Source organism: Phyllostomus hastatus, unplaced genomic scaffold, assembly GCF_019186645.2.
Source record: "Phyllostomus hastatus isolate PE091 unplaced genomic scaffold, TTU_PhHast_1.1 phas_contig_234, whole genome shotgun sequence".
Classification (NCBI taxonomy): Eukaryota; Metazoa; Chordata; class Mammalia; order Chiroptera; family Phyllostomidae; genus Phyllostomus; species Phyllostomus hastatus.
In genome coordinates this window covers 92812-108706 of record NW_025333775.1, presented here as the reverse complement: position 1 = coordinate 108706, position 15895 = coordinate 92812, and the positions used below count along the sequence as shown (strand labels likewise).

General features: G+C 42.9%; 1 protein-coding gene across 1 annotated transcript; it reads left to right on the top strand.

The window, feature by feature from the left end:
• The first annotated feature begins 9861 nt into the window (after positions 1–9861).
• LOC123817902 (carcinoembryonic antigen-related cell adhesion molecule 21-like) lies at positions 9862–13414 on the top strand. Its single transcript, XM_045837690.1, has 3 exons — positions 9862–9974; positions 10800–11153; positions 13134–13414. The coding sequence occupies exons 1-3, from the start codon at positions 9911–9913 to the stop codon at positions 13412–13414; spliced, it is 699 nt and encodes a 232-aa protein (XP_045693646.1). The 5' UTR covers positions 9862–9910.
• Positions 13415–15895: the final 2481 nt, after the last annotated feature.

Below are 15895 nucleotides of genomic sequence, written 5' to 3'. Positions count from 1 at the left end.
CTTAGACTGAAATGCACCAGGGATATACAGTGAGTCCCAACTATTTCTTCCAGACACTAAGAGCTGGTTTAAATAATGTTAAATTACCTAGAGATCACACTCTAATTCAATATGTAGATGTTTTACATTTATCCTCTAGGAAATATTAGACTTTCAAAGGACACCACAAACCTATTATAACAACTAGGTACAAAAGGACATCAGTTATCAAAACATAAGCTTTAATTTTGTTAACTCAAGTAAAATATTTTGGTCATTTCATATCTAAAGATGAGTACTCATTAATCTTTAAAGACTCAGAGAATGGCTATATTTCCCTTGTTTTATAAAAGGAAGCAACACAGAGAATCCTTGATTTCACTGGATATCATCACAATGGGATTTCAAAATTCTATTGATGTTCCAGGCTTTATATGTCCTACTAGAGTCAAGTTAGCTGGATTCATTGTGGAACCCAAAAGGAAAACAAGCTGTAGAATCTCTAAAGAAATATTTAAAGCTCCTGCTCTGACAAACCTTAGGTACACACTTTCAAACTTTATATACAAAAAAACAATTCAGAAGTTTTAACTCAAAAAAATAGAAATCATCAGAGACCAACAGGATATGAGAGTCAGCAGTTAGACTCAGTAGCCAAAGGCCTCCCTCCCTCCATGACAGTCATCTCTGTGATTGATATATTATGCAAACAGACAGAAAGATAGTTACAGGTTCTCTTTGTTTATGTTCCTAAATTTGTTGAATCTCTACCGAATTCTCATCACAATCAATAATTCTGATAGTTTCTTCCTCTCTGTACCTAATATTTTTAACTTGACATAAGAGCCTTGATGCAGTAACCCTGCTAACTTCCTTGCAGAATACACACATCCATGATTGTGTTTTGCCCACTGATGTTCTTCTTCTTCTGAGGAATGGTTTACAAGAAAGCCCTCAATGATGCTGACCTAACTTGGTTTACACATGGACCCGTGAAAGAGAAACAGGAATGGAACCAAACTGGATGTGCTAGAATTCCTATGATGGACATAAATGAAAGTATTTTTTACCTGAATAGTAAAGGGCCAACAAGCTAAATTAATTTTTCTAACTTGGGTCTGTAAATTGGCCAAAAAAAATAGCTAATATTGGCACTAATACTAGATGTGCCCTTGGTGTTGCTCACAACTCTAGAATATTATGGATGGAGCAATGCTTCTGAACACCCTCAGGGAAGTACACTAAGAAAATAAAAGAAGCTGCAGAATTACTAGATGTTATACAGATAGTGAAATGATTTGTAATTATTAGCATTTCAGGACATTCTAAAGCATGGAAGCAAAAGAAAAATATTTAGCTGATGATGAAGCCAAAAAGGGAGTATTAAATACCCCATTATTTTGACATGAGAATGCTTGTTTCTTCCTACTCAGTCAATAAAACATTCTCCTTTACTGTTCCAATGGACCGCTGCAGAAAAAGAGAAAGGGGAGATGGCAACAAATATGAGGAATTTTGAACCAGATAAACAGATATGTTCTTCATCAAAACCCAATCTTATCTATAGGGACTCATTTACTTGTACTTTCACATGTACGTGAGCTAAAACATTGAGGTTTTAAAATGTGATTTCACAAAGTCGACAATATTCCCAGTAGACTGGGAACCTCCTATGGTAGGTAGCTGGGAAAGTGGGAGGCAGATGTTCTATCTGTCCAAATATAACCCGTGAATATCATTCAATGGTCCCAAATACAATTCCCACTTTCTTCAGAACCACTTGAACTATTTTAATTGAAGTTTATTTAAAGGCTATCAGATCAAGAACACAAATGTGTCTTAATTATAATAATTTGTATGTTTTTCTCACTGGATGGGGCATTTTCTTGCAGGAAAGCAACAGGCTTCACAAAGGTAAGTTATTATTGGGAAAAATTAACACCAATTGGGGAATTGCCCCTGAGTTACAGTGACTGAGGGACTCATCTCACTGGGCAAACAATGCAATGTGCTTCTAATATTTGTCTTATTTACAATATTTTCATTGTGTCTTCCACCCCACTTTTCTGCATTGGTGAAACAGACAAAAGACACAATGAAAACTCAACTAAATACATTTTCAGAAGTTTTCATCCCACTTGACCAAATACTCCTTAACCTGAGAACTCCATTTTTTTGGTAAGCATAGCTTTTCCCCTTATTAAACAGTCCCTGGTCACCCTGTGCATCTAAACAAAGGGACATAAAAGCAAACATTCTGCCTTATAGTCATGAACTTATTAAACAGCTTATAAGTGATACTCATTCCACAAGTGCACCCCTAGGGAATGAGAAAGACGAAGACCATGATTGATTTTGTCTATTGGAAGAGACATCAAATAAAGACTCTCTCCAACACAGTAAGAAAAGACTTTCTCAGGTGCCCACTGTCAAGGAAAATCAATCTGTCTGACCCACCTCCACTTAGAGCAATCCAGTGATCTTCAATGATGAGAACATGGTGACATCAGAGAGAAACCGCACTCTCCAGATACTGACGATACCTCTACCTACAAGTGGATGTTGAACTTCATTAGTTTGATTGTTTTTACCTGTTTGCTAACTGAGTAAGTAATTTACAACCAAACAGGAAGGTTCCCCAGGGTGAAAAGCCTCAAGTGCTTAGCAATGAGCACACCTGTGCTGAACCTGGTCTGCAGGGTGGCCTTGCCTCCACTGGCACATTGCTGCTCATGTGATTTGGAATTTCTGCCCTGGCACCAAGCAGTTAGTGGAGACCACGATCCTGCCAGGGCACACCTGAAAAAAGATGACAAATATTTTATTGAGATCTTCCCTCAAATCACACTGAAAGTCTTTACCTTTTGAAACCAATAAAACTCCTCAAGACAAAGAAAGCAGCATGAAATTTTCAAGGCTCACCTACTCACATCTTCTTTCAAATAAATTCTTCTTCTCTTACACTCTAAGGGGACCCCACAAAACTTGCCATATAGTTTACAGGTTTGTAAGTAGGGAAACAAATGAGCACTGGCATTTTATCCTAGGCAAACCTGAACTTGTCCCCCAAGGTGCCTTTTCTGTGACTGTGCACTAAGCTGAGAGCAGCCCCTCCTAGCCTCACATCTTTCCCATAGTGCTGTAAGAGAGCCACAGCAGCCCTGCTGAGTCTCTCTTCTGCTACTCTTTCTATCTACACTCATCCTTATTTCAATACCCCTAGACTAATAAACTTACATTTAAAATCCCTGGGCTTGTTGTGAGAAAGTTTTCCTGCACAAACTCAAGATCCTACACCCTGCCCATTGACTTTATGCAAACTCACGCTAGGTTTGGCCCCATTCCTGGCAACACTTGGAAATTTAGACAAAACACTATTGCAAAATGAAGAAAAAGGGGATGTAAGTGTACTTAGGATAAAAGTAAGTCGTTTGTCTTAATAAGATGATTATTTCTCAATGTGTAAAAGAGACAGTAAAAGCTAAGAAGATCAAAAAAAGTTGTAGAAGTTTACTGGAATAAAAATATTGAGAAAGAAATTGTATGAATAAATGCTATAAAATGATTCTGTGAATGTCCTTATACCCTAACTCAAAAAGGACTACTAACTATATTAACACTATACTATACTATAATACTATATTAATACATTTGTATATTAATACAAATGGAACCTGAAATGGCTATAAAACACAATGCTCCATATCTGATCCTGAAGCTGAGGAAACGTACTTATGAAACTTAACTGTCCTCGCCTGTGGAACCTTTAGATGGTAATTGTACTTCACAGCATTGTGTTCCTACAGCCTGGTGCCCAAATTAACCTTAAGTTTACAGCTTCCAAGTGTACACCTAGTAAAAATCAGATGAATAATCAATAGTTAATAATAGGTGGGCCATAGTAAATTGAGAACGCATCTCATGGTGAGAACTTTTAAACTGAAGAGGTGTGTAGTGTGCCCTCAAACTATAAGTAAATGTTACACAAGATGCAAAACAGACAGAAATGAGACAGCACAACTTAGATCATGAAAGCTTATAGGTTAGCAATGATCCAGAGTGTTTTTCTACTAAAGGCCTGTGGGACTCACTGCCTCCCATGTACCTGCTTTTCTTCTCTGAGAACATTTGGCTTTGACTTCCATCCAAGGTGAAGGTCTTGCTGCATCTGCAAGGGTTTATCGTTCAGCAAGACAAACGCTGCCACTAAGACTTCCTAAGAGTCCCTTCCCAGCCCTTAAGACAATGTTATCTGACCAAAAGTTCAGTCACCAATGCATCCTTTAGGTTCATTTATGAACAAAATGTGGAAGTGTGGACAAAAGAGAAGCCACATAATAAAGCTGACAAGCTCAGGGGAGGCCTGTGTGGTGGGCCTCACAAACTCAGAGACCTGAAGTAACCAGAGAAGAGGGTCTGAAATTAAAACTTTTTCACTGAAAGTGAGTCATGGTGAGTAGTCATGTTCTGGGTCAGTATATTGTTATACAATTCTCAACGTTTACCTTACTGAAGCTGCTGATTGTCTTTTTGCCTCTAGCATAACATAACTGTCAGGGAAATTTCTTTTTTTCCATACCCCTCCCTGCACCAGACCAGAGACCACAAACTCCTCATTGTTATTGTTATGATGTTGATTGTCAACTATTAAGTACTCTGTACCAGTGAATGTAAAAAAAAGTATGTGTCTCTTTGTTTTTCCTTTTTCCCAATCTCAGAAAGTTCTGTATTTTGCTTTCTCTTGCCTCCATGATCTATTCCCAATGGATTTCCTGGAACCCCTCAAGCCTCTGGCTTTGACTGTACTGTATAAAATCATGTGCAAAACTGCCATCCTCCAGAGCATTTTCTCAAGCCACTGATATTTTGCTTCCTGGCAACTGTCGTCAGTTTTGACTCAAAGAGACTCATAAGAATTCTTTACATGTTGAAACGTTTCTTATGTCGATGGCTAAAATTCTACCCTTCTGACCAAGACCTGCAGTTTCTGCCAACCTGCCCTCACTCTGCAACTACCCAGAGGCCTGCCAAGGACTGTCTCAACATGACAGAGACACTCATTGCCCTCAGCACAGAGAACATTCCAAAGGTTTAGCTCCTCTTTTGTAAGAACCAGGAAAGGCCAAATGTCTTTTTATGATGTCACATGAGAAAACAGAGTCTTCTTGAGGTGGGTCACTGGCCTGGAGGCACACAGCCTGCAAGTGAACTCAGACGTGCCATGTATTGTTCATAAGCACTTACCATCTACATTCAATTTCCTTCTATGTTTCCTCTCGTATCAAAGGGACTAAAACTTAAAAACTACCTTTTCCCAAATCTTCGTGATTGGAAATGGAGGTATAAGTCAAATTCAGCCTCTAAGGTGCACTTGTGTTTAATTCAAAAACTGGAAGGGAGATGGAGACATTATTTCTGCTGCTGTGTTGACTGATGGGTGGCCAGCAGCAGACACAGCTTCATGTGATGAAGCAGCTGTTTCTGTACCTCTGGGTGGGGCTGTGGCTGTGCAACCTTGTGACCAGACTTCCAGGGGTAACTCCCTCACTTCTATTTATCTGGCTATTCAGGTGTGTACAAGCATCTAATTCACTGGGTTAAAGGCTTTTCTGCATAAGACTTCATAGCAGTTATATGCGTAACAGCCCCAAACTGGAAATAATGCAAGCGTCTACAAAAGGTAAATGGATACACACACTTAATGCATCCCAGGAATCAGAAAGAACTAAAGGCTAAAAAGAAAGAACAATGTCAAAATAATCATGTTGAGTCAAGTAACCAAAGTTGGTCTAAAATTACATACTGCATGATTAAAATTTTGAAAATTCAAGAAAATGAAAATGAATTTACAATGACAGAAAACAAATAAAATTATCCCCAACACAAGGTTGGGGTGGAGAGGGGCAGAATGAAGAGATTACAAGAGGGCGGGAAGAGGCTTTAAAAGTAAGGGACACGTTCATTAAACTCATTGTGACAGCTTCTCTGGTGCATGCATCTGGAAAAACTCCATATGTTGTATACTTTCCATATGTTAAGCATATTATATTCAACTATAAATATATTAAAATTACATATACACACGTGAAAATGGTGCTTAAAGTACAAGTTCAATAGAAAGTATAAAACTCAAAAAACTACCTAACTCTAACATAACTTTACCTTGCTCATTTTTCTTCTTGTCCAACAGTAGGTGGAGGGAGTTCTTCACAGCCTGGAGCCTTTCCCGGGGGCTGCTGACCCCACCTCAGCAGCACCCACAGCCCGGCAGGGTCCACCCTCACCAGTGTCGATCCTTCTATAGACTTTCTCCCTCTGCACACTCCCCACTGGGGAGTTTGTCTGCTCCTCCATCCAGTCGAGCATCTGCCCAACAAAGGTCAGTCCTCTGCAGGCAGATTTTTCATATACCCTCTGTTCTTACAGGTGAAAATGGCCACTAACTCTTCCTGTCTCAGCCAAGATGCGACCTTCTCAGAAGTGCTCTCTGTGATCCCCAGACCAGCTGAGGTACATGCTGTGTATGCACCAGAAGTTTTGGGGGTTTTTTTCATGGCCTTTCCTGGTTTATAATTAATTAATTAAAGCTGTGTTTGTATGAGAGCCTACCCCAGTTACAAGGTAAACTCAATGAGCACAAGGCCCACATGTGTCTTATTCACTTTGGAGTTTCCAAGGCCCAGCCAAGAGCCTGACACATGACAGGTGCTCAGTAAACACTCATTACCCAATAAGGGAAACTGCACAATGAGAGCTTGGGAAGCTGTGTGACACTTCCAGCCAAATTATATTCTTACACACACTAAGGCATTGGTGTCAGCATGAGAGGAGGCACTGCAGGCTTGAGGACACCCCAGGGTCAGGTATTTACTTCCTATACAGTCAGGAGGTAGGAAAAACCTCCTAACTATGAAAGGTTGGTCCACCCTTTATTCCCAGAAAATCACAGCCCTCCACAGGCCCACCTTGTGGGTTTTCTTTCATCATCCAGGGCCTGTGTTTTTCCTGTTCTCACAGATACCTGACCTCACAGAAACTCTGGATCCTCAATCCCTGGTAGACTTACTGCCAGGAGAGGAAGGGGCACACCCTGACCTTGAAGGAATCAGGGAATGACTTTCCATGCCTAGAATCACTGGTCTGTGAGACAGCTGCCTGTTGCTTCTGAAGATGTCTCACCAATTTCTAATGTCCTGAGGAACAAGAGAAACATTTTGTACAGGATAGGATGGGAGAACCCAGAATGAGTGGTTACTTCCATCTCAGAGGCGCTAAAGCTTTCATAAGAACCTCCCCTCCCCTAATGGAGGAACCCACAGGGCCCCTGGTGGAGTCATCACAACAAGCTACTTTGCTCCTGGGCCCTGAGAGGAGGCCAAGATCAGATGAAAGGGACAAAGATGATTTAGTTGCAATGCCACAAATGATGAGGAGACACAGCAGGTTTTGGGGATCAAACTTCCAGGCCCGCACCCTTTCCCAAAAGCCTCAGGAGAATATTCCCCAGGCCCTTCCTTTGAATGGTTGAAAGCAGAGAGCTCTGTATGAGGCAACACATACCTTTGGTGGGGCACTTCTTCTGTCACTGGATTCATACTACTGTACACAATAACTAACCTCTCACTGGGCTCACCCTGCACTGGTCAGCATCCTGTGCAGCACCTGACATTGATGGCAGGCCTACTCCTGGGCTTCAGGGGACAACACTGAAACACATGAAAACACAGGAAACTGAGACATGAACCTGGCTTAGGGTCAGAAGATGGAGTCTGATTTTCATCCCCTGTTTCAATAGGCCTTTCTTGGGCCCTCCCTCCTGACTGCTCTGTCCCACCTGCTACTCCTAGAGACTGTTAACAAAAAGGGGCTGTGCAGCAACCCTGACAAGCTCAGGGGCCACATGGCAGGTCTGGCAAGCTCAGGGACCAAATGTAAGCTAACACAATATTCTCATCAGAAATTTCTAACTGGGCAAGTGATGGCAGGTCACCGTGTCCCAGGCCTATAAACTTCATTAGCAAAGGTAAGTCTTTACCTTAAGCGAGTTCTGATCCCTGTTTTTATGCCTCCTGGAGAGCACAATCCAGACACATCAGAGTCATTCTTTTGTGTGCTAGACCACCATTCAAAGGCACAGACTCTGGGACCAGTGTATGACACCCCACAACAATTCTTATTACCTGGTCATATGCACACCTTCTCTATGTCCAGTAAATATTAATTATTCTATGTTCACCAATGTAAAAAAATATCTTTCTTCCTCTTAGACTTTTATCTAATTCTAAAGATTTCCTTGCTATACTTTTCCTCACTTCCTAAAGTATTTCATGCACCATTTTTCATCTCCTGTGATTATAATGTATAAATTAGATGTAAAAATGTCATTCTTCACAGGATTCAAGGTCTTGTTCTCAGCCATATGTAGTCAGTTTGGCTCAGATAAACCCATTAAATTGCCCCCAAAGCTGTGAACATTGCTTACTGTGACAGGGCCCGGAGCACCTTCACTCTCAGGGGTTCTGTGCTGCTCTCTACTCCATGCCTGGCATCATCCATGGGCAAGTCTGGTGGCCACAGAAAAGCCTCCCAGGCAGCAATCAGAGGTTGTCCCAACACTCAGGGAGCCCAGGGACAGGCCTCACAAAAGGACATGGAGAGGAACGGTTTACCTGAAGCCGTGCCTCCATCACCAGGAAGCCCACAGGCAACTGACCTTTCACCACATTCCTTTATTCCTGGGACACGCAGGACACGTCCCACTTCACACCCAACACTGCAGCTCCAATTCCGAGTTCTGGTTTTGGTTCTTTGTCCCTAGAAGCAAAAGCCATCCTGATGACAATATGACACAGAAGAAGGGTCCCCTCTGCAGTTATCACCCAGCTTGACCCCCTTCTCACCCCCCAGAGTCATCTCTGTGACCTGCCTGCTGGGAGGAAATAAAACCTTCTCAGAGAATCTGAGAACACAAAGCAGACAGGATTCCCAGCTGGATTTCTGTGTCACAAACACAAGCGACCCCCATTTGGGGACACCTGGGGCTCTCTGTGTGGTGCTGACAGACACAAGACAAAGGCACAGCAGAGGCCAATGCTGGCCTGAGTGGGTCATTCCTTCAGGGACACATGTGCCCCCATCAGCCTTGCTATTACTGCAAGTGTATTTTACAGGCCAAGAGTACTACCTTGTCCTGAATGCTTGTTACATGCAGAGTCACTGGTCCACTGCACCTGCCAAGTCAGAATCTGCAGTTAACAGGGTCTGCACATTTTTCCTATGCACAGAGAGCAGGAGAAATGGGTCTACCTTCACATCAAGAGATCTAATTTTGAATGGGCATCCACACTAGCTGGACAGCTGCTGAAGCAGGTGTGTGAAGGGGGCACCTGAGAATCATAAAGTTTACAGAGTTTCACAGGTGATTCGGTGCACAGCACTGATGACATCATCATGACAAGATTTTTCATGAGGTAGCTCAAAAATTTGTGCTTTGAGGGGAAAAGGACAATGTGATAGAGAGAGGCTGTGGGAGAAGCTACTGGGCACCTGGCAGGGAGCTATAGGGAATGCCTCTAAGCCAGGCAGCCCAGGCCTCTGCTTTTCCACCACAGTCTGTGAGTGTGTGCTACTGTGTATATGTGTGTGGTGTTCAGAGGACTCAGCAGTACCCAGAGAACCGAAACACAAATGTACAGTAAACTGTTAAGAAGGCACAGTGTGGCAAAAATGAGGGCAGGGAGTGGCAGGGTCCTGGGCACTGACCCCGCCCCCCATCCCACATGACCAAACTAGTCATCTTGCCCCAGAATAAAGCTCAGTGCACAGGTAGGACACACAGCACATCCTACCACTCCAGACAGAGGTGACTGTGAGAATAACAGAGCCTGCGACTGGTCTCAAAGAGGCAGCCACAGAGCAGACAGCAGACACCATGGGATCCCCTTCAGCCTCTACCCACAGAGGACTTGTCCACTGGCAAGGGCTCCTGCTGGTTGGTAAGTAGGAGACAATTCCTTGGGGTAGTAGACTAAGGATCTGACACAGATACTGGCTGGCGTCTGCTGAAGAGACCACTTCTCTGAATAAGAGGGAGGGCTTCTGTTTGTACCTGAAGGTAAAAAGCAATGGAGCACAGTAGGATTGGGAAGGGGGCTATGCCAGAGAAAAATCTCATAATGTGGAAGCAGTGAGAGGCAGGAAATCCTTAACTACTGTTCATTTGCTACATTATTTGTCATTCAGTATTGAATTAGAAGAACTGATGATAATAATAACAATTTATGTCAGGATTCCATAGTAAAACAACCAGGGATGCCAGACTTCTCTTTACCACCCACCTCAGATATGTTCTAATACACTCCACGAGGTACAGGGCCCTAGGGAAACATTGATTTACCCACAGTGTCTGTAGCTTGTTTCAGACACTGGAGGTACAAGATCAAACACGAGAGAAAAAAGGAAAGATCTAGATGGGGTACATACAAATGCCATGAAAAACAGAGCAGAGGTAGTTCAGAAAGTGAAGACAGAGAGTAGCCATCAAAGGTGTCCCTCAAAGACACTCCTGCGTGTCAGCATGGGTCTGAGGGCAGTGCGGAGATGAGCCAGATGAACACCTAGAGAGGAATATTGAAACAGAAAATACAACAAGTTCAGAGGTGTGAAAGTAGTGGTTCCATGCCACTGACCTTGATCATGGGAGATATATCCTCACATGCAGACCAAGGCTGAGAGGTGAAGACACTTTTTCAGGATCCTGACCCTCATTTTTTCAAGCCTCATACTTAGATCCAAATATTAATCTATTTATTTTTTCCTAGTCTCTATATTAAACCACTGGTGCACACCCACTGCTGCCCAATTTGCTGTTGTGCCGACCAATGCTGCTGAAGGGACAACTGTGAGCCTACGTCTCCGCAACAGACCTCTCGATGTTACAAGCTTTGTATGGTACAGGGGAAAAGGGGCAAACCTCTATAACAAAATTGCAACTTTTGATGTATACGAAAACACCCAGGTGAGAGGGCCTGCGTACAGTGGACGAGAGAGAATAATCTGTGATGGAAGGTTGATATTAACAAATGTTACCCTGAATGACACAGGAAACTACACTGTAGAGGTCTACCCTGAAGATTCAGCAAAAAAAGTAAGGTTTGGACAGCTTCATGTATATGGTGAGTGATTGCTCTCTGACTTCTGGGTGTTGAAAGGGGTGAATTCTACTCACACACAGGACTGATAATGCAGGACGCTGCCTCCATCCCCCTCTGCATCACATCCCAAGTTGGGTTTTGCCATTTAATACAGGATACACAGAGTCGAGACAAACTTCCTGAGATCTCAGTTCCCTTCCCTAAATCTAGCCCCACAGACAATCACTGCAGACAGAAGAACCAGTCTGACAGGACATACTCAGCACAGGGAGACCAGTCTCTGTCCAGAACCCTGAGCTCCTTCCCATGACCTTCACATGGCAAACAACCCTGCAGGGCTCTGTCAAAGCCCAGTCTGAGGAACCCCCAGAAATTCTCACGGAACTCCCCTCCAAAGCCCCTCTCCAGGATCTTGTCCATGGACCTTGACTCCAGGGACCTTGGGGAGCCTGCATCAGCTTGGTTTTGACCTCCCAAGAAAGGCTAACTGGGTAATGGTTTAATGGGTGCCCAAGTCACAGGCTCTTGATGTGTTCACCATCAAGGGCTCAGTCCCAAGATCCACACCTTGGCAGAAATGGAGTTCAGTTTATCACCTGAGCCTGTGTGTGGAGAGCAAGTTGGAAACTGGCCTTTAAGCCCTGGCTGGCATAGCTTAGTAGATTAAACGTGGGCTGCAAACCAAAGGGTCACAGGTTCAATTCCAAGTCAGGACACATGCCTGGGTTTCAGGCCCCGTCCTCAGTGGGGGCCACGTGAGAGGCAACCACACACTGATGTTTCTCTCTCTCTCTCTCTCTTCCTCCCTCCCTTCCTCTCTCAAAAAATAAATAAATAAAATCTTTTAAAAAAAAAGAAAGAAAATGACCTTTAATATTAATTAGCTGACTATCCTGGGGGACTTAGCAAAGTTCAGGAAAAGGTCAACATCCCCATTAAAAAACTGAGAAAAGAAGATGCTCCTGGCAGCTCCTCATTCATCAGGGATCAGCCCAGGGGATTCTCTCTTGAGTCCATCAATAACAGATGCTTCTGATTTAAGCTGCTCTTCTCTCCCAAGATTTAGGTCAGACACTGTCAATACTTTAGTGAATACACTGACAACTTGGCAGCCAAATATTTATTCCCCTTCACTGAGAATAAACTGAGAGTCAGGGAGATACGGTCACTAAAGCAGAGTCAGTGACATCACGAGCATCTGATCAGAGTCACTCGAAGTCTGTCTGTGCCCAGACCCCTGTCTTCTCCTCCACCCCCAGGCCTTAAAAGGTATCTGTGGATTCCTAAACCAGCCATTGGTTCAAATCCTTTTCAGTTAGGCACCCTCAGCTCAGAGGAATACATTCTGGTCTGAAGAGTGAAAGAAAAAGAGAAATAATCTGTTTTTACTCTAGAAACCAACTACTTGCAATAACAATCCTAGCCACTGCAAAGAACAGGCCCCCCCAGATGGCTGATCTACACCTTCCTGACTTGGACTTGATGATATTACTTGTTTTCACTTGTGTTGGTGTCACTTCTACTATCAATAAAGGAGAGGACTTTGTCTGCTCCCTCCCCACTTTACCCCTGAAACCAGCTCAGAGACCAACTTATAACAAATACTCAGTTAATTCTGAATAATAGGGAAGAAATAAATGGTGATTTAGTGAATGAATGAGTTAACTAATTAATGATCCAAAATCTCTTCAGAACCTGGAACCTGGATGCAGATCCTTGGATTTCTGGCCATAGGGCCCAAGCTCTCTGTCCCTACCAGGACTAAGACCCTTGTCTCACACCCTTTTCTGCTCTCCAATGAAATAGTCTTTCTTGTAATTGGTCTTAGGCCTTGGGGTACAATAATAATCATAATTTTCACATGAGGAAGACCGAAATGGCTCACGATGGTGGCATTTCCATAGCTGATTGTGGACTGTGAGTGGCTGAGATCTCTGAGGAAGCCATGTGGCTCCATGTCTCAAGCCCACTCTAAATGAGTCACATTCTGTTTCTTCACAGAGCTTGTGAGAATGCCCACCCTCCTAGCCAGCAACATCATAAACACAGACAATAAGGATATTGTGGTCTTGACCTGCAACACAGATGAAGTGTCAATCCAGTGGTCATTCAATGGCATGAATCTGCAGCTCTCAGAGACAAGGAAGCTGTCTGAGGACCACAGAAGCCTCACCATAGACCCCGTCCAGAGGGAGGATGTTGGTTATTACCAGTGTGAAGCCTCCAACCCCGTCAGTTCTGCTGAAAGTTGGGCCCTCAAGCTGCATTTGCCACATGAATGACCCTCATCCCCTCTTCTTTGTTATTAAATTCTAAATAAAGTATTTTGCATTATTATAATAGACTTGTTCAGAAGGTGAATAGTTCTTAAAAGATTTGCACTGAGTTGATAAATGCATAACAATGTGAGATGACATTGTCATTATTGCTGACCTAAGGTCACACCCCACCTCAGTTTCAACTCATTTGTGCCATGTCCACCTCAGAAGGAATACCAAGTCCCTCAAACAAGGCACAGTGGTTGTGTGATGACCAAAGGGAGCAGGTGGTGAGCTTGCAGGAATCCAAGCTGTTTCCCTCCTCCAGGGAGCCATGTACAGGGCATGTGGATACTGTGTGGATAATGGAAATGAAAAGAGGACACTCAAGAGCGTGCCAACAGTGACTTCTTTCTCTCTGTTTTACTTTCAAAGTTCCTAAAGTTTTCCTGAGTATTCTTTCATTCATGGCAATAGACTTACTTGCCTAAGTTCAGTACAACTCTGTCCTCCTTGATAATAGAATATAATTGGAAATGTGTATCATGTATTAAACTTTGGATCCTATTTCCTAGTTCAGACTGATGCCCAGAGGATTGGAAATGAATTTAAGGTACATGGAATTGAGTTTGACCTCATGGGTCTTTTGGTGTCTCTCAGAAAAGAGGGCATCACTCAAAGCTAGAGAGACTGCAGGTGAAATGTGAGGGCCAGACTTCTAGTCCTCAAGAACTTGTTCATACATTCTTCATAGGTGTTATAAGAAAACCTGCACCAGAGCAAACTAGGTGAATGTCAGCTCCTCTGCACATAGGTAGGTAACTAACCAGCCAAATCAACTGACACTGGCCATGTTATAGGATCAAGAATACTCTTCTTCTTCTGGTTTGTTTTTTTTTTTTGACATAGCATTTGGTCAATGGGATGGTGATGGTGGTGAGAAATGTAATATCTCTATAGAAAACTGCTGAAGCACAGCCTTCTGGGAGATGAAAGGCAGGCCCTGTTCAGGTGGGGCTGAACAGTAAGAAGATGGAGAAATTACTTCACAAGAGCAATGAGGGAAGCTGAGATGAAACACTTCTACAAGACTGGACAATTTGAGCAACTTACAGACAGCTAATGAATCACAGGATTTTATCTTTTCTAATGAAAGATTTAGGAGCAAAGGGTTTGCACAACCTGGACTGTGCTACAACATATAATCCCAGTCCTATTTTTTAAATGACATTTTAGAAAAATAAAACTAATCACAAAAAACCCCTGACCCTGTTGTACACACATTTTGATGAATCAAATTATTGAAACACATACCTGAAAAAACTAATGAATGTTTTCTCCAGATCCTCCAGTGAGATCCTCTATTGAATTTCCACTAGATAAACACAGAAAAAAACATCCTCAAAACAAAGGATCCAGTTGGGTTTTTGCTGGAGCATGTCCATGCCTTCTATTTCTGCTGCTTTTTCTCTTGAACTCTCAAGGACTCCATGAAAGTTGCAGCCAGAACAGCAATGGGCAGCAGCAGCGTGTCCTGGGCTCGGCCTCTAAGCCTGTCTCCAAGACAGCCTCTCCTCTCACTCTGCAGGGAGCTCACAGCAGCCGCCCTGGTGCCCCTCTGTTGCTGTGACTATCCCTGCTCCATGAGCCAGAGCAGCCTCACTAGGCTCACTTCTTTCTTGTAACAGGTCTAGAAACTCAAAGCAGTTTCCCCTAGGCTCCCACTTCTTGCTCCTTCTACCTTAAGTCCTTCCTTCATTTCACTGCCTCCAGCTTAAATAAACATACTCTCAAAAACATTTGGGCTCTTCTGAAATTCTGCCTGTCCAGTTCAACAACCCACACACAACAGACTGGCCCAAGAAGTCCCATTCAGAGCCTAGTTCCCATGTGGCCACACAGAATCTCTCAGCTATTTTGTACCTCTTTATAAATGACAGGAAATTTGCATCTCTTTGTAAATTGCAGGAGTTAATGGAGATGCAAATTGAGTCTTGGTTGAAAGTAATTTAGCTGAGTTTTTCTCCACAGTGCAGAAAGCAGTTTTGTTATAAGCTGGGAGACTTAATGTTCCCTCACAGTCACTAGCCATTAGACAGGGTTCTTCCTGCACACAGGCCTTTGATTGTTATTCATAAAAAGCATTTCTCTAGCAATGTGGTTGTACTTTGTAATTTAAGACTCTTTCTCTATTCTTTTGAGATATATATATTTTTCTTCAAATATTCTTGCCAGTGTTTTGACTCAGAGAATATCTGTCTCAAGGGTGTGGGCCCATTTCTTTAAAATTTATTCCTCCTGGTACCCCTGTGTCCGGATCTCTGAAAACAAGTATGAGACAAAGTCAGTTAGGGGCCTTTACAACAAAGATGTAAAACAACTTCCTATCAGGGTTTCATGAGAAGTTCTACCTCTCTTTTGGGTAAAGCCAATTAGCAAAGGCAGATGCATGTGAGTCCTTCTGCCATTCTTAAAATCTCCCCAGCTTTTTGTTTCTGGGGTGTT

What these genes read in the sequence shown, in the direction of transcription:
- LOC123817902 (XM_045837690.1), top strand. Translation starts at nt 9,911, where the DNA reads ATGGGATCCCCTTCAGCCTCTACCCACAGAGGACTTGTCCACTGGCAA. An exon ending in GCAAGGGCTCCTGCTGGTTG is followed by an intron (nt 9,975 to 10,799) that starts GTAAGTAGGAGA and finishes ATTTTTTCCTAG; the next exon opens with TCTCTATATTAAACCACTGG. An exon ending in TGGACAGCTTCATGTATATG is followed by an intron (nt 11,154 to 13,133) that starts GTGAGTGATTGC and finishes GTTTCTTCACAG; the next exon opens with AGCTTGTGAGAATGCCCACC.